Source organism: Drosophila subobscura, chromosome E (genome assembly GCF_008121235.1).
Source record: "Drosophila subobscura isolate 14011-0131.10 chromosome E, UCBerk_Dsub_1.0, whole genome shotgun sequence".
Classification (NCBI taxonomy): Eukaryota; Metazoa; Arthropoda; class Insecta; order Diptera; family Drosophilidae; genus Drosophila; species Drosophila subobscura.
Window position 1 is genome coordinate 11,192,575 of NC_048531.1, and position 22,838 is coordinate 11,215,412.

General features: G+C 46.8%; 1 protein-coding gene across 1 annotated transcript; it reads right to left on the reverse strand.

Moving 5' to 3' along the window:
• Positions 1 to 133: 133 nt before the first annotated feature.
• LOC117891089 (homeobox protein abdominal-A) lies at positions 134 to 18,063 on the reverse strand. Its single transcript, XM_034796269.1, has 8 exons — positions 17,126 to 18,063; positions 12,211 to 12,292; positions 6,002 to 6,087; positions 5,654 to 5,917; positions 2,751 to 3,318; positions 2,306 to 2,557; positions 2,070 to 2,226; positions 134 to 1,975 (listed from the first exon to the last, which is right to left on the reverse strand). Exons 2-8 carry the CDS (start codon positions 12,263 to 12,265, stop codon positions 1,861 to 1,863), a joined length of 1,497 nt encoding a protein of 498 aa, XP_034652160.1. The 5' UTR covers positions 12,266 to 12,292; positions 17,126 to 18,063; the 3' UTR covers positions 134 to 1,860.
• Between the last annotated feature and the right edge of the window lie 4,775 nt (positions 18,064 to 22,838).

Consider the following 22,838-nt stretch of genomic DNA (forward strand, 5'->3'; position numbering starts at 1 on the left):
CGTTAAATGTTCATTAAATATTGTCCGACAGAATGAACTTACTGGTTCTTCAATTAAAACTCTTGGGGTTCTTATTTTTTTTAAAATATTGCAATTTATTTGTGAATAGCTCGAAGCTGTGTGGTGGTGGTTGGTTGTTGGTGTTGTTGGAGTTGGCTGCAATTTCTCACACTGAGTGGGTTGCCTGTGCCATTAAGACTTTGTTTAATTATGTATTATTATTTCAAGTTGCATAATAGACATCTACACGTAATGGCATGTGGATAGGATATGAGAGTAGAGGACCTTACACGGATTTACTTTCTTTCATTCAACATCAATAATTTACTGTATTTTGTTGTTTAACGTTTATTTTACGCCTTGTAAATATTCATTTCATTTCGCTTCGTTTCCTTTTGATTAAACTTTTGTGAACATTTATCGATTAATGCTTGTTTGTTTGCTATTATTGTATATCGGTTATCGCTATGTATGTACTGTGTTTGTGCCTCTCCTTGCTCTCGTCCAAGTGTAAATCTCTAGCTGTGGAGTTCCGGGAAATAGGGTAATATCTCTTAAGGTGCAACATAGAAACGATTCCGATCAAATTCCCTTATGTAGTGTGACTATCAATTCATTATCAAAGACTCTATTCCGGAGCATCGAAGCCAGGTGCGGGAGATGGGAGAATCCAGACCAAAGATCTAACCGGTTTGTTTACTATCTTCATGTATTTGGCTCTATATATGTATGTACTATCTGAACAAAATATAAATCTCTAGGTATTTGATGCTTTCGATGTGCTGAAACATTCCGTTCTTGATCTGAAACCGAACTATCTATCATTTGTATCTAGCATCTGGATTTAATCTGCACAAAAGCTCTGGGGCTGAATGGGTCTACACTACTATTAATCAATCCATCAATCAATCAATCAATCAATCAGGCAAAGTAAGCTGAAGGCGGTGGGATCTCTCTGATCGGGGCTCTGTCTGTCTGTCTGTTTGTCTACTCCATCTGAAAGCTTACGGTTAACTTTTCCATCTTTGACTTTGTCTTCGTTTTCGTTTTGTTTCGTTTTGTTTTTGTTTTGCTGTTAAAACTCTTTAAAATTATTATCTCATTAATTTAGTAGTTTTGTTCGGTTTAATCTTAGTTTATGTATATATTTAAGTACATACACACATACATATAGTTGTACATATATATATATATTTTTGTATATGCATGCATGCATGTGTGTGTTTGTTTGCTTGCTTGTATTGTATATAAGTATTTATGTATGGTACTTGTGTGTTCGGTACTCGAATTCGCATTCGCATTCGCTTCGTATTCGTTTCGCATTCGTATTTTGTGTGTATATATTTAGTTAAAGTAATTTGTTTAAAGTAATTGCGTTTACATTTTATTTCTATTGAAGTTGCTCTCTTATTAATTTGACACTAATTTTAGGTTTCAATTTGTTTTAAACTTTATTCCATTAAATTTAACATTTCTTTTGTTTGGTTTTTTTAGTTTTTTGGTTTTTGTTTTCTTCTGTGGAAATAAAACATCGCATTGAAAATATTCGCTCCGTTTATTATCAGTAAAAAATAAAATCGTGTGGCACGAGCACGAGTGTCCACTGTAGACGCGACACATCTCGTTCGTATAAGTTCACAGTTAGTCCCTAAAGATCGGTCATACATGCACCCGGGTACGGGTCATTCGTGTACGTGGGGGTATACATACATTAATGGCTAGCAGGGTAGGCGGAGGGGGGCATCCATATCCATCCTCGAGATCTCTTTAAAAGAAGGAGGCGGGGCACATCGAAGGCGGTCGGGATGGACTGGTACCGTGGTCAGCCGTGGGCAGCCGCAGCTGTAGGAGGTCAATGGGTTAGACGCCTTGGGCGAGACTCTCCTTGGACAGCGCCAGGAGGGGCTGGTGCTGGTGCTGGTCCACGGCCTGGTGGTGCGGAATGATGAAGGGCGACGCCAGCATCTGCAAGGGCCTGCAAGCGGGGGATTTCATTCGATAGGGGGAACACTCAGGGATGGGGCGTGGAAGGCTGGCAGGAGGGCAAAGAGAGGGGATGGTGCACTCACTCTGCATAGCTGGATGCTGTCACCACCGGCTGTCGCACCGAGTGCAATGCCTGCGAGTTCTTGGCCCTGGCCAGCAGACTCATCACCGTGCGCTTGGTGGGATTCATGCCAGTCCGGGGAACGCCCAGCAACGGGCGCTTACGTCCCAGGCCGCCACCTGCCAAGAGCCGTTTCGGGATTAGCCTTGGGCGTAACGGAAGCCAGAGCTGAAGCTGGAGCTGGAGCTGGTCACTCACCTATGTTGATGGTCTTGACGTTGCGCAGTGCGGGATGGAGCAGGGCGGAGCCGGGCGGCTCAAGCAGCGTCAGTGTGGATGCGGCTGCCTCCCCGTCGGCACAGCTGGGCAGCTGGAGGGCCGCGGCGCTGGCCTGGGTGGTCGGCAGGCCGGCCATGGTTGCCCCCACCCCGGCCGCCGGCTTCAGGAGTCCTCCGATTCCGGCAGCTGTCAGCTGGTGCTGCAGCGCCACTGCCATGGCTGTCGTGTGCACTGTGGAGGAATGCAGATAGGGGGAGGGTGTGGGGTGGCGTGAGTGACAGGCAGACAGCTTGAAGATTACTGAAAGGAAGCAATTGGCATGGAATGGGGAGCAGAGGACCCGGCTGGGTCCCCAATCGGAAACAATAATTTCCTATTATTCATCCCAATACCAGGAGCAATTGCTGCTGCAGTCCGGACTTACGTGCCGCTGCCGCTGCCGGGGTGGCCTGTCCGGACAGATGCTCCCCGCAGGCTGCCGCTGCCGCTGCACTGGCTCCGCCGTGGGCCTGCTGCAGCAGCTGGTGGAAGTGCGACGGTTGAGCATGGGCGTGGGTGTGGGCGTGGGCGTGGCTGTGAGGATGGCCGTGGTGGTGGTGATGATGGTGGTGCTGCTGCTGCTGCTGCTGCTGCTGATGCTGCGGATGGGCGTGGGCGTGGGCATGGCTGTGTGCATGCTCGGTGGTGGTCGTGATGCTGATGCTGCCGCAGGCCGGGGAGCAGTCGAGCTTATCGGGCGAGAGGCAGTCCATGCCACTGATGTCATTGTCCGATTTGTCATCGTTCGATGTGTCCATGTCCGCCAGGCCACCGGCCAGCCCCCGGCAAGTGCTGACGCTCGGATTGGGATTCGTGCCCGTGCCCGTGCCCGTTCCCGTACTGTTGCTGGTGGTGGGGCTCTGGGAGTCGTCCAGCTGTGTGGCCAGTCCTGGCGTGGACGTGAGCGCTTGCATCTCCCACATCTGCTCCTGGCGAATGTCATCGTGGTAGTCCTGCGGGGCAAAGAAGTTTTTCAAATGGAGTGGCACTGGGATTAGCCGTGGAGCACACCTCAGTCGAGCAATTCAATTTAATTCTCACTTTTCTCTCTCTCTCTCTCTCGGGCAATCTCTTTGGGAGTCTGCGACTGTCTCTCGTAATAAATGCGAATTTTATTGGATGTCAATTAAAAGTTTTCCGAGTGCCACCCGGACACAGCCCCAGCTTCAGGCAACGCTTCTCCAGGCGATGGCTCTCCTGCCCGCAGGATGCGTGCGCGTCGAGGCAGACGCACATATCTGGGAGTGCTTAATGCAATTAAGTGGGTGGGGCCAGGGGACCAAGGAGTGTGCAGGTGCAGCTGCAGCTGCAGGTGCTGGCCACCTTTGGGATACACACCCAGGGGTGGGAGTCGCGCCGGGTGGCTGGATACACATTCCATTAACCAGTTCACTTGCTTATGAGTGTCTCTAGATTTAGCACCGCATCGGTTGCACCGTGCAACGGGTCTCTACACTGTATCACACTCCCCCAAGCCACTCCCCAAAGCACTGTCACATGAGGCAACATTTTATGGGTCTCCGACTCCACATTCCCCACTCTCGGCGCACATAAATCGCGATTGCAGATGCCATAAACAATTTCCAGCCAGGTGACTGAGGCTTAAATATGTCGCAGATGAGATTTGTTTAGACACTCCACAGTCCTGTCCCCCCTCTGTCACGCACACACACACACACCACCAAGGATATGCCAGCAATTTATCTAAATTGAAACAGTTTCTCTTTGGCTTTGTTTCTCTTTTTGCCCTCTTTTTGAAGATATCAAATAATTTCTATGCAAATTTTCATCGTGTGTAATCAGATCGGAATAACTCAGGGGGAGGAGCGGCAGGAGACTGTTTTTTATGGTGCCGACAGCTGCCAGTCAAAGGTTGCCCAGGATGTCAATATATTAGATTACCCTCAACCACAAGGCACTCCCCACTCAGAATCACATTCCCCATTGACATCCCCATGCAGATGCTGGCAGGATGCTTGAGCCCTGACTCAAGGCAATGTCAGAGCTTAGTCGTGTGCGAGGTGAGAATTGAATTTTGAGGGAACCAACATACATATGTGCATAGATCAAAGCATGAGATTAGCGAACAGACACACACAATTATAAACAATGACAGGACACTTCCAGGGCAAAGTGTCCCATAGATCTCTGCTGTCTCAGTGGAGCATTATTATGGAGTACTCCACATATTTCTTTCGAGGGCGGATGTGATTTAATCTAATAGCATTCATTATCCTCCCAGGAGGAGGGTTGAGCAGTGCTGAAAATTATGAACCAACATGGAGACATTTGCATGTACATATTTACATTGAAAATTTCCTTTTAAATTGTTTATTACGTTCCATGCCGGACTCAAGCCCAATTAAGATGCGAATTTAATTGTCAAGGAATTAAAGATCCCTCGTCCAACCACTTGTATGCTGCTCATTGGGAATTCTCTGATAAATTATGCTGTAGGTTCTATAGATGCATCTGGGCAAATGCCTGTGCAGCTGCAAAACTTCTTGGATAAAGGTCCGTGGGTCCATTTTAAATTGCAGCATGTCCACCTACCAATGTGCATCTTAAAGAAGATATAAATATAATATGCGCTCCCTCGGCGGGCAAGTGAGGATGATGCCCTGAACGTGGCCTGCTGGATATAGATAGTAAACGGTGAACATTGGTGTCTCAAGTGGAGCTGGTGGCAAAGAGGGGCAGAGCACAGCCCGACACACATACAAGAGGCGGGGGAGGGTGAAGGCGATGGCGATGGCGATGGCGTGTCGAGAGCCACACAATGGACGGTGGAAGATGCCAGCCAAGTTTGTGCAACGCGTGCCACGAGGCAGGGGAGTGGTCCAGGCTGCCGGCACCAAGCGGGTCGACTGCAGAGGGGCTGGGAGTGGGTGGTGGGGTGGCAAATGTAATTACAGCACAATGCAATTTAGTCAGTAAGAGAAGAAGAGACAGAGACAGAGAGAGAGAGAGACAAAGAGAGAGTGGGACGGCAAGACGCTGCATGGCAGGAGGAGAACACGAGAACACGGAAGCTGTAGTCGATAACGAGAGCAACCTTGGAGCAGTGCTGCTCCTCCGGCATTCTGCATCCTGCTTTCTCGGCAAAGCATCTTTGCCATAACATAAAGTCCTCGTGCTCGACAAAACTTTAAGATGTTCATTTGCCTGCCCCGCCCCGCCCCTCCCCGGGGTGGCTGGGGAAACTTTAATCATTAATGGGGCATTACAGACAAACACAGGAGAAAGTGCAAGGGAAAGTCCGAAATAAAATGGGGCTCCACTACTCACCGGAACCAGAAACCGACGCACTTCCGCCAGGGCATAGGCGATGCGGGCATGTGCCTCGGCCGGGGCGGCGAACGTCGATATTTCCACGTGCAGGTCCTCGAAGAGGTGGGCATACCGATTGTCGCCGCTGGCGCGCAGCTCCTCCTCCTTTCGCCGGTCCCGCATCGAGCCGCGGCCCAGCACGGCCATCTTGCACATGGTGTCCTCCTGGAGGCGCTTCATCGAGTTTCCCTTGGGCCCCAGCAGCTTGCCCACGAAATTGAACTGCAAAGTAAACGGCATGTGCCACTGGTAATCAGTAATCAGTAATCAGAGTGCGCTCCACCCACTCCACTGGCATGGACTCACCTTGGGGTGATCTCTCACGGGCACGGCCACTTTGACGGCCACCTTCACGGGCTTATCGCGCGTAATGTCCAGCATTTTGAGTTTCTCTGTGCAATGGAAGGAATCGCAATTAACTTTCATGGCCAACAAGCAAGAGAATCTATGCCCGATTGAGGTAAATATTCCCGCTCTCTTTTCACACAACTTTCCGCAAGGATAAGTCCGCCCACATAAGCATATAAAGTTCATGGGGATTATCCCGCACGGAACTGACTTGTCAGCTCTCTACCACCAGGAGACAGCGCTGAGACATTTGCAAACATTTGTCGAAACCTTCAAGACAGCGCTAACCCGACCAGAGATGGATCCCCACACATCCCTGCTCCGGCCGGCTACTCTGGTCTTTGTATTTTTGTTTCTCTCAGTTTCCACTGTTTGTAACTAATTAGGCAAAATGCTTCTGCACACCCACAAGGCAGGGGGTGGGGAGGCGGGATAAATCTGTTGACAAGCCCAAACATGAAAACATTTTTGTTTGCTCTTCAGCTCAGGCGCAAGTCTTGGCAGGCGGCAAGGACTTACGGAGACACACCCACAAAAACAGTGCGAGAGTGGGAGAGCTACACAGATACACGGACACGTTCAGACAGAGACATCGTCACTCATTAGCAGGCGAAATGGCTTTCTTAACACCTTTTGTCGTTGCCTTTTGCATGAAATGCAACATTTGCAAGTCTCCTGCCCCATTCATGGCCCCCATCCATCCTCTCCCATTCCTCCCATCCCTTGTAGCCTCAACCCCTGCTGTCGCGTTGCTGCCTTGTCAGTGGCAGGAACATGCATAAGTAGCTGGCAGTTGTCAGCAGAGTGCACTTTGATGGGGCACCAACAGCCAGGGCCAGGTGGGGGTAAAACGGGCGGCTATTTCGAGGCAGCTGCAGCTGCAGTGGCGGTGGCAAGAAGTGCAAGTGCATATCTGTGTTGATTGCTCAGCAGCAGCAGAGGCAGCGAGGAGTATCAAAATATTTATGGGCACCACATAAATACCATTGCCCACTCCAGCTTTCCCCCTTGGGATCATTGCTTGCGTTCCTTCCGCTTGATTAATTACATTCCACCGAGTTGTCCTTCATAAAAGGTTTCCCGTGTTCTGTTTCTTGTGCGCGAAATTAGATTAATTTCCATTTCATTTAGCAATTTATTGTATACATATACATACATATATATGGACTGGTACTGGAACATCGTGAAAAGTCGAGAACAATTTCTCTGTGTGCTCCTCCACTGTGCATACGCAATTAAATGCATTTCACCATCAATTAAAGCCAGTTCCAATAAGTTTTCACTTCATTTCGAATTCATGTACTGCGGGGTATATGCACGTAGGCTTATGTGTACTTTAATCAAACGATATTTTCGTAATTATCGCGATTCGGCTGGGATCGATGCCGTGTGTGGGCCTGTGGATGGGAATGGATGGGCTGGATGGGGGATAGTTGCATAATGACTGCAGCTGGCCAGCCGCAAAAGCGTTTTAAATTGTTCTCTTAGCCATCGAGTATGGAAATGTATTGATTTACCTGTCCTGTGGTGTCCTTAACCGTCGCTTTACGTCCTGCCAGGAGAAACGGCGAAACCAATAACAATAATAATAATAATTACATTTCGCTTACGGCCATGGCCATAATTATTTTAGCCGCCCGCATCGAGCAAACTTTCCGATGCCTTTACACTTTTCCAATTTCCTTTCTCCTCTCTGCCTGTTCGCCACTCACCATTCTCCATTCACAATTTTCCATTTTCCATTGTTGGCTCGACGTTGCAGGGATCGGATCCCATGGCACGAACACGAGTAAGTAGGCAGCCTGCGATTTTGGCTGGCACAGCCTAATCTCCACTAATTTATGGCCCGGACGCCCATTAACGTAATTAGGTATGCATTTCAGGTCCACCTGGACCTGGAGGCCTCCACCTCCGCCTCCTACCGCACCCCACCTCTATCCCTGCACTTATCAGATTGCAGCACGAGGATACTGGAACGTGGAGACTGGCGCCGCTCCTGGCAACCATTCAAACGCTGAGGGGCGTGCGCAGCCATACCGACAAGCACCTGATGGTGTAAATCAGATTTAAATATCAACTTGCCACAGCCACAACAGACCTTAGCAACTGCTACTAGTACTTCCTGCTCCCTGCCCCCTCCCTACCGCCACACTCCCACCCCGAGGCAGATGCTAAACATTTGCTCTGTCATTGCAATTGTTTCCGCTGCCAGTTTTTGTTGCCACCTCTCGTTGTAGCTGGCTGCACTGCGAACAAAAAAAGCAACACCTGCGAGTGCTATGGCATTTCTGATGTTATTTTAATTGCAAGGCAGCCATGGAAATAGCCAGTAATGAATGGAATGGAAATGCTGGTAACCAAATCCCTACATTACTTCAAAGGAATTGGTTTGCTCTCTTATATGTTACGAGTACATAAAATGAAGGATAACAAGTGGAATATTGAAACCTTAACCTGGCTGTCATGGTTTTTCCGCAGTGTGCTCTTGCTTTCTGTTTGGTTTGTCCGCTTCTGTTTGCCATATTTTCCACATTCCTTTTGTGTGCTGCCTTCGTTTGGCTTTTCCAGGTCATTTGCTCATCCGGAACAGCGGAAAGCCTCTGCACTGCCTCTGCTCCGGCAACTGTCCGTCTCTGTCTCTGACTCTGACTGTCTGCCCCGTTCGCCCTCTGACTGTTGCTTTGTCGCTCTGCCTTGGGGGCAGGCACTTGTGCCGACACCCCATCGGAGCAGGAACCCTCTTCAGAGCGATGACGTTGTCGTCGGCAATGATTTACAATCCTTTTACGACTTGAACTTCCAGGCTGCACCTGTCCGGCAAAGGTCACGAGGGGAATGGAGATTGTGCCGAGCATCCATCGAATATTCGAATACAACCGACAAATTATTCAATTTCAAAGTTTCCCATCGATATGCCCCAGAGGGCATGCCAGTTTAATCAACATTTTGTCCGTGTTAATGTCTTTGGCAATTTCTCGGCTTTCGGACAGGACAATGCTGGACAGGACAGTCGTCTTTTGGGGCCTGGGGGCCAAAACCATTGATAGTCCATTTAAGCGATTTTCGACAGGGACAACGATGATGTCTTCTCACTCTCTTTGGTTTAACATTTCCCCAGGGCCGGATTACCCCGGAATGCGTCTCGTTAGCCGAAACAAAAGTAAAAATAATCATAAAAAAAAGCAGAAGAAACAAGAAAAGAATCCAATCCTCATCTTCGTCCTCTGCCCAGAAGCTTAAATGTCAAATGGGGCGCTCCATCTTCCTCGTCTCGTTTATTGTATCCCCTTTTTTATGCACATTTCCCCGCTCCGTTCGCCACTCTGCCGCTGCTCTCTGTGCCGGCTCTCGCCCTGCCGACAATCTGTAATCCAATGTTATTTCTCTTCTTTCTCTCTCTGTTTAAATTTCCAGTATTGCGTGGATTAGATTTAAGGGCGAGAGGGTGTGCTGTTGCTGTTGCTCTTCCTTTGATGAATACTGCTACTACTACTATGTATGTACATATGTATGTATGTATGTACATATCTGTGTTGGCAACACGCATCCGCTTTTTATTTGGATTCCCTTTAAATTGAAGCTGATTCGAGTTTGTGTTGAGTTGAATTGAATTTTAAGTTCAAATGAAAGGCAAAAAAGGACACATACCTCCTACACAATACATAGTTTTGTTTTGTTGTTTTCGCACATGACGTAATCGACTTCTGTGTGTTTATGATTAAATTTATCCCCACCTCAAGTCTCTCCCCCCACTTGGTGTGCGAGTGTGTGTGCTTTTCGCTATCGGTATCAGCCAGTGTGACGACAGTTTTTACGATGGATGCCGGGATGCCAGCCAGGATGCCCGCTCGCTTTTATGTCCTTCCTTAACTTTTGCGTAAACAAGTCGAAAGTCGAAAAGGTGGAATAGAAAAAATAAGTCCCCAGCACACCCCAACCCACACCCCACCACAAAAATGGAGCAGCCAGGAGGCAAAGCGAGACAGATGGGGGGAGAGGGAGTGGAATTTTCTAAATGCCCTCAAAGCACATAGAAAGGCGACAGTACAGGACGGGACAGGGGAGAATCAACATAACGGTGGTGACTTCGCCTCGGCTTACTTTGTGCTCTTTCTGACGTTCCTTTGTACTCTGCACGGGATTCGATATGACTGAAAACTGTCCCAGGATATACTAAGCACCGTGCCAGAGCCTTCTGCAAGGACAGTTCGAAAGGATAATCCCCAAAGCAGTCACTGCAAACGATAGTGGATGGACTTAGAAGGAAGACGGCCTTGATTCGTTCACTAAACTTTCACGTGTATGGATGGGAATAGAATAAAGAGGGATTTAGTGGATAAATCCATACTTCAACGGTCCTAAAATTCTGCCCCGCATTGTAAGTACATTTACTTACATATTGTATGTATGTACATCTTTGTGTATGTATGTATGTACAAACAGCTGTGAAAAAAATAATAGCACCACCACCACAAGCAATTTTCAAATAGTTGCCCAACTCACATTTTTAACTTTAAGAAAACTTTAAGCACATTTTTAGAAAGGGGAGACTCTTACAAATCTGGGAACAACAAAAAAAATCACCTTTTTTGTAAGGCTTTTAAGTTATTTAAGGAACTTCAGAGAAACTCGTAAAATTAGGCGAAAAAAAAAAAATAGCACCACTTTTTTTGAAAATGGATTTAAAATTTAAAAAAATGACCAACAAGTAATGAATTTCTTAGTTAACACTTTTGAACTATTAATTCTAAATCAATATTTATCATTCAAGATTTAGTTCAGTGTCCTATTTTGGCAACATCAGCTGCGCAGCGTCTTGGCATTAAATCCACTAAGTCCAGGCATAGCTTTTGGGGAGCTTTGGACCAGGACTCTTAAATTTGTTCTCAAAGTGATCCGACAGTGGTTGGTTTGGAATCAGCAACTGCCTTCTGGACGTTGGACCACAGATTTTCGATCGGTTTTATGTCAGGCGACTGTGCAGGCCACTTTAACACGTTCAGTGTTGGCCCCGAACCATTCCTTTGCTTTCATGCTGGGGCTATTTTCCGTTTGAAAGACCCATACGAGTGGAATTTCGTATTCTGCAAAGGGTGGCATTACTGTCTCCATGAAATTCAAGGACACGTGCTGATCCATGATGGTTTATAGTCAATGTATGGGCCCTACTTCATATAAAGAGAAGCAGGCCCATACCATTAAATTCAACCTTTTATTTTGAATGGTTTTCTTTGGTGTACTGGTGTTCCTTGAACGTCTTAAGTATGATCGAGATCCCTTTTCAGTAAATAAAACACTTTTTACTCATCTGACATTAAAATGTATGCTCCATTATAGGGGTGTCCAATTGGCATGCTCCCTTGCAAACATCATGAGCTTTGTAATTTGTCTGGCGTTTAAAAGTGCGATTTTTTTGGGGCATCAGGCTTTTAGGCTATGTTGTCTAAGATATTTCCAAACTTTCTAGCCCGTCGCTTTTATTTTAAGCTTTTTTTTAAGCTCGATAGCAGTCTTGAAGGGAACCTTCTTGCTCTCGCGAATCAGCCTTTTGACCCTAAAAGGGGTCATAGATCGTTTTCATCCACGTGTTTTACACTTTTCTTCATAGTTTAAGGAGTTTTTAATCATTTTATTGAAACTGCCTACCAATTGACCAAATTCTCTGTAAGTTTTTACGTCAAACATAAATTTGTTGCAAGGGTCGCGCTTTTTCGCATTTTAGAGCTTTCCACGTATTATTGTAATGATTATTATTAGCTTTTATGATCGAAACAATGAAATATTAGTTAAAACTAATAAATACGGTGTTTATACAAAGTCAATTCCGCGAAATTACGGATATTCACTTAAAATAGTGCTAACGGTGCTATTATTTTTTTCGCCATATTCGTGGTATTTTTTCTTAAAGTTAAAAAAAAAAATATAAAGACAGAATTTTGAAGAAAGGCAACACTTTGTTTGTTAATAGGGAATACTTAACTATATAAAAAAACTAAAAATTTAAAAAAATCGCAACAGTATTTGCTTTTTTTTTGTCCAAGAACAAAATGTGTTGTAGTGGTGCTATTATTTTTTTCGCAACTGTATGTCTGTTATGTGTGACTCAGTTAATGTTGTCAACGTTGCCAACTTCTTGGCAATTCTCAGCAATTATATAAGCCACATACCTGAACCTTTCAGGGACCTTTCCTCCTGCGAACTTAAGCCAGCTTTAGCCTCCATCTTTTGTTGCTTTTGTTGCGGTAGAGACTGCAAAGTGAAAGAATGTGAATAATCTATATGAGCATGTAATAATAGTTTGAGGCCAAAAGGGATTCGTCCTTTCAAGTTTTCAGCTAAGCCATCCCCAACCCCCAGCCTGCTCAGGCCTCCCATGCCCATTGCCCTACCTTTTAGCCTCTCGGCTTCTGAGGGCGCCCCTTCACTTGTCGCATGTCCCACAGAACCCAATCCCACCCTCACCCCCTTTATCCAGCCAACATCTTGCGGTAAGCTCGTGTAAAAAGCTTAAGGAAAAGTTTGTAAAATTTTTATCATAATGCAGCTGACAAAAACCCTCCAACGCTGTAAATACTTACCAAAGTGAGGGGCCGGACGGACGGACGGAGGTGGAAAAAAAGAATTTTGCCTCAAATCTGTGGATAAGTTCCCTAATGAAATAAGCCCGAGCAAAGTTGCTCCAAATTTCCATGCATATCCCCAGCAGACAATCGAAAGTTTCGCCCTTCTAACCCAGTGGAGGTGGAGGAGGGAGCGCTTGCCCGAATCTTTATGAATATTGATTGCTGCCGTCGGTGATCCCAGAGCTTTGTGTATTCAGGGCAGATTGAGTTTTATCTACGAGTATATGGCTCTCTCTCTGACTTGGTCTCTGGCACTCCTCTGCCATTCATCGAAACCTAACATCTGCCCCATTTCGATTGTGAAGTATTGGTTTTCATTTCAAGCGGCAGTCGACAGTCGGCAGTCGGCAAATATTGCGTCAAATTCTATTCAAAACAAACTCATCTGGCCCCCCATATCATTCACACGCAACCACACACGCCCCAATCCACCCAAAGGAGCGACTTGTTTGGCTGTCGAGGCGTAAGTGGTGACCCCGATGCTTTGTGCTCAAATATAATTGGCCAGCATGCCCCATTAAATGTCAGAGACCATCAGCCCTAGACCCTTTATCCTCAATCTCCATATCTGCTCCTTCAATCGAGAATCTAAATTGTTAATCCATAAAACACAAATTATAATTTTCAGTGCCATAAAACTCTCAGTCATGCTGCTTAATTACCTTTAGGATGATTTGAAATATTTGTTTGACAACCTCGGTGGGCTGGAGGAACTACCTGGAAAATTGATGAAAGCTTGAAAACTGCAAGCATCAGGGGGGCAGGGCACGGAGGTGAGACTTACTGCCGGAAAGGGGCAAAAGTTCTTAAAATTAATGACAGCTCAAGCGCCTCCAAATCTGCGCCAATGTTTGTTTTTGCGTTTACTTTTGCTTTTACTCTTGCTTGTGCTTTGGTTGCTTCTTTTTCATCCTCTTTCTGCTGCTTCTGTCGTTTCGTACCCCTCCCCTACATTGTCGCTGCTGAGTTTGACGGATTTGTGCGCAGTTTCAGATTAATGCTACGATTATTGTTTACCGTTGGAATTACGTACAGTGGGACGGATGCCAGTCGTCGGATTATATATTTTACGATACGCCGTTAAAATGCACAAAGGGAAATTTCAAATAAAAATGTTTGCAGAGATTATTTTCTTCTCTGCTATATCGCTGGCCTTAAGAAGCTATTGCATATCAAGAACATTAAATAGTAATTGTATCCAGACCCACTGTGCAATGTAAGTCGTGGCCGCCTTGCCTTTCTTATGCAAAATTTAACCCACTGTAGAGTAGAGTAGGTCGGTCGGCCGGTGGGTCGGTCGGTACGGTGCGGTGGGTCGCTTGGTTGGTTGGTTTACTTTATTCATTCCAGACCCACTCTCCCTTCCGTCGCGACGTCTTCGCATCCCTGCACTCACTCATCTCGCATAGTGCTCCCTCTCTCTCTCTCTCTGTACCTCAGCCTTGCCTTTGTACAGCTTCGCACGCACGATTTAAGGATAACGAGGATGGAATGCAGGAAGCGAGGCAAATATTTACACAGTTGGATGATTTAGATAAAGAAGACATGAACGAACATGAAGAAGCCGACGACCGAGGCTGGCAACAGCGATGGGGAAGGGCACGGTCATGAAGAGGAGGGAAATAAACCCGGGGACATTTTGAAAACTGGGACAGACATTATAAAGGGATAAAGATATTTTAGTACAATGATGGGGACTCTGGCGATGGCCGTGATTGGGTGGCATCATTTCATGAATGACAGCAAATTGTAATCCAAATTAATGGCATTATCTAGTGGCATTATCCGGCTTCTTTCGCCTATTGCCCGCTACAAATTGCAGATCGTACAATAGGTACGAGTAATGTATGCAATAATCCATTTATGGCAAGTAGCATTTGATTTAAAGTCCTATAAGGCACATGCTCTCCCTGTCTTTTGGTATGCAGAGCCACGCTCACCTGGATAATTTATTCAGGCGAATATTGCAGTCACAGTCGACGGCAACAGCAGCAGCATCAGAAATCCAAACGAAATAAAAAACTCGGATGAAAATGCAAATACCTACATACAAGCACACAGATACGTACAATCATTCATGTACATATGTACATTTGTATGTAAATACGCTATGTACAAACGGACCAGCATGTGTGAACGGAAACTCTATATTTTGCACTCTCCACTCCACTCCACTCCTGCAGACGAGATGCTGGGATGAGCAGCGCAGCCTGTGAAATGGGCCCACTTGAATTTTGTATCTGCATTTTCCCAGCTACGTGTCAAATCCATCTAAAAGCTGAAGGGCTCACCCAGCATCACACACCTAACCCTACCCTCAGATCTGCATGCAAATGAATGTATAACATATTTCAGCAGATTCGCACAACATTTAAATTATTTGGGCATTGTGTCAACATTTCAAATTCCATAAATATCGACCACCCGATGCATGCCACATTCGGAACAGCAAAGAGGCAGTGGTAGTGGCAGCGGCAGCGGCAGGGCCAGAGGCAGTGGCAGTGGCAGAGGCTAGCAATAGAGTACGGAATCGAAATCTTTTATAGAAAATTCTGTGCCTCTCCAATGACTCCTAGATATGCTCTTTGCTCTGCAACATCGCCTGTTTATTTGCTGTGAATTTATTTGAACAACTGGTCAATAAGAAAAATATAAAATTGAAATATGGAAAAAGCTTTTGCTGTGCAAAGAGCCAGCAGAAATAGGAGCAGACTCAATAACCAATATGCACCATCCCAACCACCTCTATGAGCTTGCCTCCTAAATCCAAATGAAATTCCTGACCGGAAATTGTTTCACAAACGTTGGCCAATTAATTTGAAAAAATAATGGAGAAAACTTTTCCAACTAGTTTAAAAGGGAGTATAAAAAATGTATTTATAAATGAAAGAGTGGGAAGAGCGAGAGAGAGATAAGATAAGATAAACCAAAAGGATGCGGAATTCGAGAGCCTCGAATAACTTTATTTAATATATTTAATCAAGTGGCGGAATGTTTACTTGACGGAAAGTATTTTCGCTAGAAAGTGCCCAAAGCTGATTACATTTTATTTAGACCTGAACTATGAGCTGGTGACCCAGCAGATTAAATTTGAAATAAATTTCATAATTTAATTGTTTCGGCCGTGAATTGTCGCCTGTATTTATGAGTTTTAATATCAAATTGCATGGGTTTAAAAGTGAACAGCTTCAAATTTTAGTTGCATTTGAGGTTTATGAATTTAATGTTTAGATAATGAACCACAGAATATCACCTGACAAAGTAAACTTAAATTCAGTTTGTTTCAATGCTTTCTCCCCTAACCCGATAAATGCATACGCGGTCAGGTGTGTGCACAGAGAGAGATTGGACCACAGGTGGGACTGCATTTCCAAAAGCAAGAGGTGGATGGGGTATATGTACCAGTAAGGTTTTTGGATCGCTCGTTATCCTTCGAGAAATATCATCATCATGCCCGCTCCTACATACATTCATATGCGGTCTAACCGACTGGACTCGCTAGCTTTGTCGTTTTAAGCGCTTTTTCTAGCAAACAAACACAACGTTGCTAACGTGTGCTGCACATAGAAACCAAATGCTCCTTTTCCTGCATACAAATGTATAATTCACCCACAAAAAGTAAAACTTTTCCCTTTATTCCCAAATAAGTTGGTCGCAAAAAACACACAGAAAGTAAATAAAAAAGAGGCAGTCGGTGCCAAAAGGTCTTTCTCGCAGGCATTCTTCGTTCATAAATAAATTTATGATTTGAAATTCCTCACTCCTTACTGTTTGGGGGGCAGAAAAGGTTTTTTGCGGTCCAACAGAGTTGTGGCTGAGGTTCAGGTTCAGATTCAGGGATGGCTTCTGGGTCATAAGAACGGTTTCCACTTCCACTTGCATTCCTCCCCATCCCCACCCATCGCACCGACATAACAAATTAGTCTTCATCAATAATCATCTGGGTAATAATTTATCTAAATAAGTTTTATTTGGTTAGGTCTTGGCGGAAATCACCGAATAAATGGCTTTCCACTCTATTTCCGCTCTCCCACTGCCGGCGATGAGAGTGAGATAAATCAAAAGCAATTACATTCATTCATTCTTGTTTAGATGACCAGTCCCCCGACACCCACCCACCTTCCTTACTTCTCACTCATCCATGGCCATGAGGGAATTAGCCAGTTGGTCCGACTGTTTGGACATATTTTGCCTGCTGGCTGACTGGCTTGGCTGGCCTGGCTCTTCATACTCGTACTGGCAGTTGTGCCACTGCTTGTGCCTTGGTAAATACTCCCCACTCGCACATTCCGGGTGAATAATTCATTTACTTCTTCTGAGCCGTAATTAAGTTGTAACAGGTGTGAAACAGTGTGTGTTCCCACTCCCCCCCATTTTGATTGCCATCGAACGTGCCTGTGTCTGTGTCTGTGTCTGGATCTGGTTCTGGCTGCGTATCCATCAGAAATTCAATATTTACCTAGTTAAGTCCAAATTTAGCTGGGATTCGAGCTTCGTGGAATCGCCTGCGGGCTAGATGCTCGTCTGAGTTTGGTTTAATGGGCAAAGTAATCCGGAGGAGGAGCACGCATTTGTCTTAATTTTCACAGTCACTTCAAATTTCACTTTGCCAAATGACAAATGCCTGGGAGCGCTTATTTCATTGCTTATTCATACGCCGTAACCATTTCGCACGGATATCCACGGGGGCACGGAGTGCGGCACGGTGTGGAATGGAAATTCATCGGTGCTGATTAAAGATGCATGCCTAAGGTGCGAGGACTCGTTTCGCATTTAATTTTGGTCTCGCAAACAAAAACAATGCTGCAGAGGCAGAGGCAGAGACTGTGGCTGTGGCTGAGGCAGCGCAACCACCAACACCATCCCCACGGGGATCCACCACAAAAGTCCTGCGGCCCGCAGCCCACTGAGAGATAATGTCATCCGATTTCGACTCCCCAAACCGCACGCGTGGAGCAGTGGCAGCAACAGCGATAGCACCACAACGATCCGGAGTAGAAGCGGGAGCAGGAGCAGGTTTACTGTTTTTTGTTAAGTACTCCACAGACGGCACCCACAACAGCCAGCCAACAGAGAGATGGCGACACAAACTTTCACTGACTGACTGACTGACTGACTGCCTGGCTGGCTCCTGGGCAGGACTGGAATGGGTTGCGCTCCCTCTGAGCGTGTGAGTGCGGATGTGGAAATGTCTACCCCAGCACTTGACACAAGATAAACAATTTGTCTCTCTGCCACAAAACGAAATGGGCAGCTTGGCGCCAAACACCTGAAGGTGGCTCTGGCTCTGGCTCTGGCTATGGATGTGCTCGTGGCCGTGGTCGTGGCACTACTCTGTGCTAGAACAAAAACTAGAAGATTAACCGCATTTTCCGAGTGATGAACCGTTCCGTAGAGCCCCCAGCGCGCAACTGATGCGAGCCCAAAGACTCGGCACAGAGGACACCCAAACGGCACGGACACAGACAGCCTGTGGATGCTGATTCTGCGCAATCCACCGCGCTCGCCCCGTCCCTCCATCTCAGATCCGAAATACTGGGAACAGTATTCAGAGAATGCCAAATGCAAGCCGATGTTTAAACATCTTCATCAGCAGTTCCGTTATAATTTAAAATGCATACTACCGTAATTACTTTCGTCAGGGCAAGTCAAGGCAAGGCAGGGCAGGGCAAGGGGTTTGGGCTGTGATTAGTAGCAGAGCAGGAAGACATCTCCTGCTCCTGTACTGTCTTGTGGCTGGAAAAACATTTAGTCATTATTCTGGTCGAGTAAATATTCAGCTTAAATTTGATTCCTTGATGCGCTGCTGCCGAACAGAGACTTTCTTCATCTAGCAGCCAACTGCATGCCTGAAGATTACAAAATGATTAATCGACACGGGAAAGATTCTCTCTACTTGCTTCGTTCTCTAGTTTCTATTAGCAGGGAATTGTTTTTCAAAGAAACTTCCTTTGTGCTCTGGGAGTCGCCCAGAATCGATCTGTGAGCGGAAAAGGTAAAGCAAAAGCAAAAGCAAAAGGGCGGTAAAATGCGGTGCTGTGCGGTTTTCATTGTATTGAGATGTGCTGGCTTTAAGCAAAAGCTAAAGCAAATTTACATTCAAGTTTTCGGCAACATTCTCGAACCGCACAAAAACGAAAGGAAAAGGAATTGGAATTGGAAAGCGGAGAGCTGGCTGGCTGCTGGAGGAAGCGTGGCCACATCGAAGGTGGATGTTCGGGTGGCCGCACCACCCACCAAAAAACAAAACAAAAAAAATGCACGCTTGTTTATTTTGGATGCAATGTTCTCAACCAACACCGCCCCCTCGGTGTGTTTTTGGTACTGGAAATGTTACTGTTAGTGCTACTCTCGCTACCTCTTTATCCCCGGTGCCCCATTCCCGAACAAAACGCTGTGGGGCCCCATTTGGGTAACGTCCAATGCACCAGGGACTTCCTCCTATGTATGACAAACAAACATAAACATTGTGTGCGAAGCGGAGACCCCAAAGTATCGCTTGCTTCTGGTCGATCGCGGGTGCCACCGGGACGAGGACGAGGCACTGGAGGTGGCGATAGGCGTTGGGCGAGGATATGCTTTGCACCATGTTTGCGTGGCACACTCTAATTAAAATTTTCGCTAGCGGCTGCTTGGCTAGTAGGGCTTGTACAATGTTTTACGAGGCTACAGCCAATGCGGTAACAAAAAAGTAAGCCCCCGAAAAACCCCAGCCCCGACGGCTTCATTTTGGTCAAGCTGGGAAATGTAATAAACTCGCGCCCAAGGCGATTTCTTCGAGTACGTAATGCATGAACGAGCCGCAAAGTGTGCGGGGGGAATGTAGCCCGAAAGTACCGAAAGTGTATATTAACATAGGAATAATAATCGCAGAGTGAGCCTTGCGGTGCTTTGTGGCCACTCAACCCTAGCAGAAGGACGCATTCAGATGTGTAATTTGATTTCCCTGCATGCCAACGCTGAGCATTAATTGTGCATTAAAATACGTACCCGCAAATAAGTATGTACATATGTACATCAGTTCAATTACCATTTACCTCAGATGTTCAACAAGCGATGACATTGGTACGATGTGCCCAGGCCATTCCCCAAGCGGAGTCTCTGAAACATGGTCAAGTCCCCACTCAATCTATCAGCGAGTGGGCACTGCTGCCCTGGTGATATGATAGAAAGTTTTAATTGATTTCCTGGCATCCCCAGCAAATTTGGCTTGGAGTCGGTGGCACAGAGCCTCCGGCTGTTGCCCGGAGACAGGCACGCTCTGGACGCTTTGCCAGACCAGGCAGAAAATCATAATTCAACATGCGAATGGGAGCGGAGCAAACATGACGGCAGCCTCGTCATCTCGGAAACGGAGGAGGACACAATTTTATGCCTGAGACTGACTCTAAAGTCGGTTCACTTTAGCTGGGTTCCGCTCGGCTCGGTTCGGTTCAGTTCAGCTCGTGTTTTGGGCTTAGAAGTTTCCGCTTTGGGGCTGCCCGCCCCACCGCCCGCCCAACCGCCGACGAAGCAACTAAATGCGAGCCGTAAACTTTGGCTTTAGTGCAGTGCATTCCTCTCGCCAAATAAAAGGATACAAAGTGTTTTGTGTGTTGCTGTTGCCGTTGCCGTTGCTGTGCCCTGGCAACGGCATCAAAACCATCCACTGGTTGTCTCTTCCACTCCCTTACCAACTCGTTGCTTCTGCCGATGCTCCTGCCGCTGCCAGCGCGGAGCAGAAGATTGTGACAACACACATAAAGTTTGTCAGAGCACTCGAGCGCGGCCCCTGACATGGGGCCCATTCCTAGGAATAGGCATAGGCATAGTCTAGGGCAGAGGCAGAGGGCAGAGGCAGAGGCGGTAGTGTCTCGGAGCTGCACATCGAGTTGAGGCGCGGGAAAAGCCAAATGTGCCATTTATAATTTAAGCGGGATTAAAGTTTCCTTACAATGGCGCTACTTGCCACAGAACATGCCGCGCTTCGCCAAACTTTTTTTATGGCCAAAAGGAGGTTGGCGAAGTTGGCTGCAAATTTGACATCCAGCGCCCCAGACATGGCAAAGCGGATTAGGCAAGTGGCCCAAAGGCATGCTCGCACCACCACAAGCGATTCCAGCGTTCAACTTCGCCGACAAATTGTTTAAATTGGAAAGCACTGACTGCCTTCCCTGGGAGATTCCTACGGCACTTGTGAAAGTGTAGGTGGAGTTTTCCAAGGCAAATTGAAAACGAGAAAGCCCTCCGGAGAACGGTTTTTTTGTTGTTTCGTTCCGTGAAAGTCCAAGCTGCATTTCCGTTTTGGCAAAGCGATGGAGATTTTTGATGCAATTGCAGCCGCTCGGCCGTTTCTAGCCGGCGCTCTGCTTTTTGCTTTCGTGCAACCTCAAGGCACAGGGTGGAAGTGGGGGTGCAAGACGGAAAAACAAAAGCCACGAGGCGAAGGGAGCAAGGGGAAGGGGGAAAGAAAAGAAAAGAAAGAACACAAAAAACAAGGCACGGCAGGCAGGCAGGCAGCACTGCAATTTCGCAAATTGTCTTGGAAAACGGCGAAAAATGCTTTCCCAGCAGCCGCACACACCGCAACAAGCGGGTGGCAAAAGCTCTCGGAAATGCCCCCGGCAGTTGTTGGATTAATTATGAAAAATACCCCAAACCCAACATGCCCATACACCATACACCAGCAGCAGCAACAACGAAAACGTGGCGGGGAAAAGTGTGGAAATGGCAACCTGACTGTCATCTGCCACGGCACACACGGCACACATGGCCCACACGGCCCTTTTCATGTTGTTTTGGGGGTCAGCAACTTAATTGTCTGTTAAGTGTCACAGTGCGCACGGAATGTGTGCGGATTGCTGGCGCAATGGGAGCCACGGCCCAGTTGCACAGTCACCTGGTTTTAGAAGCAGTCTTGACACGTGACACATGCACTCGCACCGACACTCTGCTCTCTCCTCAACGGTTATCTCTGTGACACAGAGCACAACACCACCACTTCCACGACAGATACTCACACGCTCTGGGTGCCTTGGCTGTTAATTTGACCTGGCCCAGAACTAAGCTTAGTGACCATACTAAGCCCTTCAGGATGGGTGTAGTTTGGGTATGGTGAGACCACTTAGGAGTAATCAAAGTTATCGAAAACAGTCAGGCCGCTCGGTGAGCACACAACTACGACACAGGAGTACGCATTGATTGCCACTTTAGAGTGGAAAGTTGCCAATCGAAATGCCGCAATACTCCGACCCGCTCCTGACTTTATTTCTCTACAATTGCCACTCAGCCGTACCACACGACCAGAGGAGTAAAGTCCAGTCCCTAACAGAACAGATTCGAACATACCATGGAGCAGGCATAGTATGGCCTGCTTCAAAATTCAGTGGCTTTGATTTTCAATTACCTTTACTTGATTCATATGCAATGAGAGCCTGCCACAGCCAAAGCTGTCTGACAGACATCCACACAAATACTCACAAAACACACACACACACACACACACTCCCTCTTCTACATTTCCCATTTCCATTGATGTGTACGTGGCTGGATAGTGGTGGGGCTGGGCTGGGCCAGAAAAGAGCTGAAGGGAAGGCTTCGGGTCGTTTCGGCCTTGGGCAAATATTACATCCTGCCTCGGACATGAATGATGTGCGCTTTGTGGAGAGCCCTGTAAAACACTTAACAGGAGCCGCACCGCGGGGAAGGGAAGTGGAATGGTGCGGGTGAGGCTCAACCTTGCTCACAAAAGATGCCGGGCATTGATGAAGTTCTCGAACACAGGAGCCGCTGCTGCTGCTGCGGTGGCCAGCGCATATAATACACTCCATTGGGTATCCGGGCAAACACTTCACACTCTCCGCCAAATTACCGAAGCCTTGATTAACTCAGCGAAAGAGGCATGCCCGGGGCCTGCGGGGCAGCAGGAAATTTATGGTGGAGCGGAGATGTTAAATTGGAATGCATTCCCAGTTGGCCAGGAGGAGGAGCCGTAGGAGCCGTAGAAGCTGCCGCATGACCCCACATTGTTCAATGGAGCAAGAAAGAGCCGTTTCCTTGGTTTTCCTTTCTTTCCCTTTGGTTTTTTCTTGAATTTATTCTTTGGTTTTTTTATTAATTAAATGCCACAAAGGTGGCAACATTCCCTCTCTCTCTCTCTGTGTTCAGTCATAAAACGACAGCCGATCTCTCAC

Bases quoted from the DNA above. Each gene is read 5' to 3' on its own strand.
- LOC117891089 (XM_034796269.1), bottom strand. From the start codon at position 12,265: ATGGAGGCTAAAGCTGGCTTAAGTTCGCAGGAGGAAAGGTCCCTGAAA. The intron at 5,918-6,001 runs GTGAGTCCATGC...TTTACTTTGCAG, and splicing joins CCGTGAGAGATCACCCCAAG to TTCAATTTCGTGGGCAAGCT. The intron at 1,976-2,069 runs GTGAGTGCACCA...CCCCGCTTGCAG, and splicing joins ACAGCATCCAGCTATGCAGA to GCCCTTGCAGATGCTGGCGT.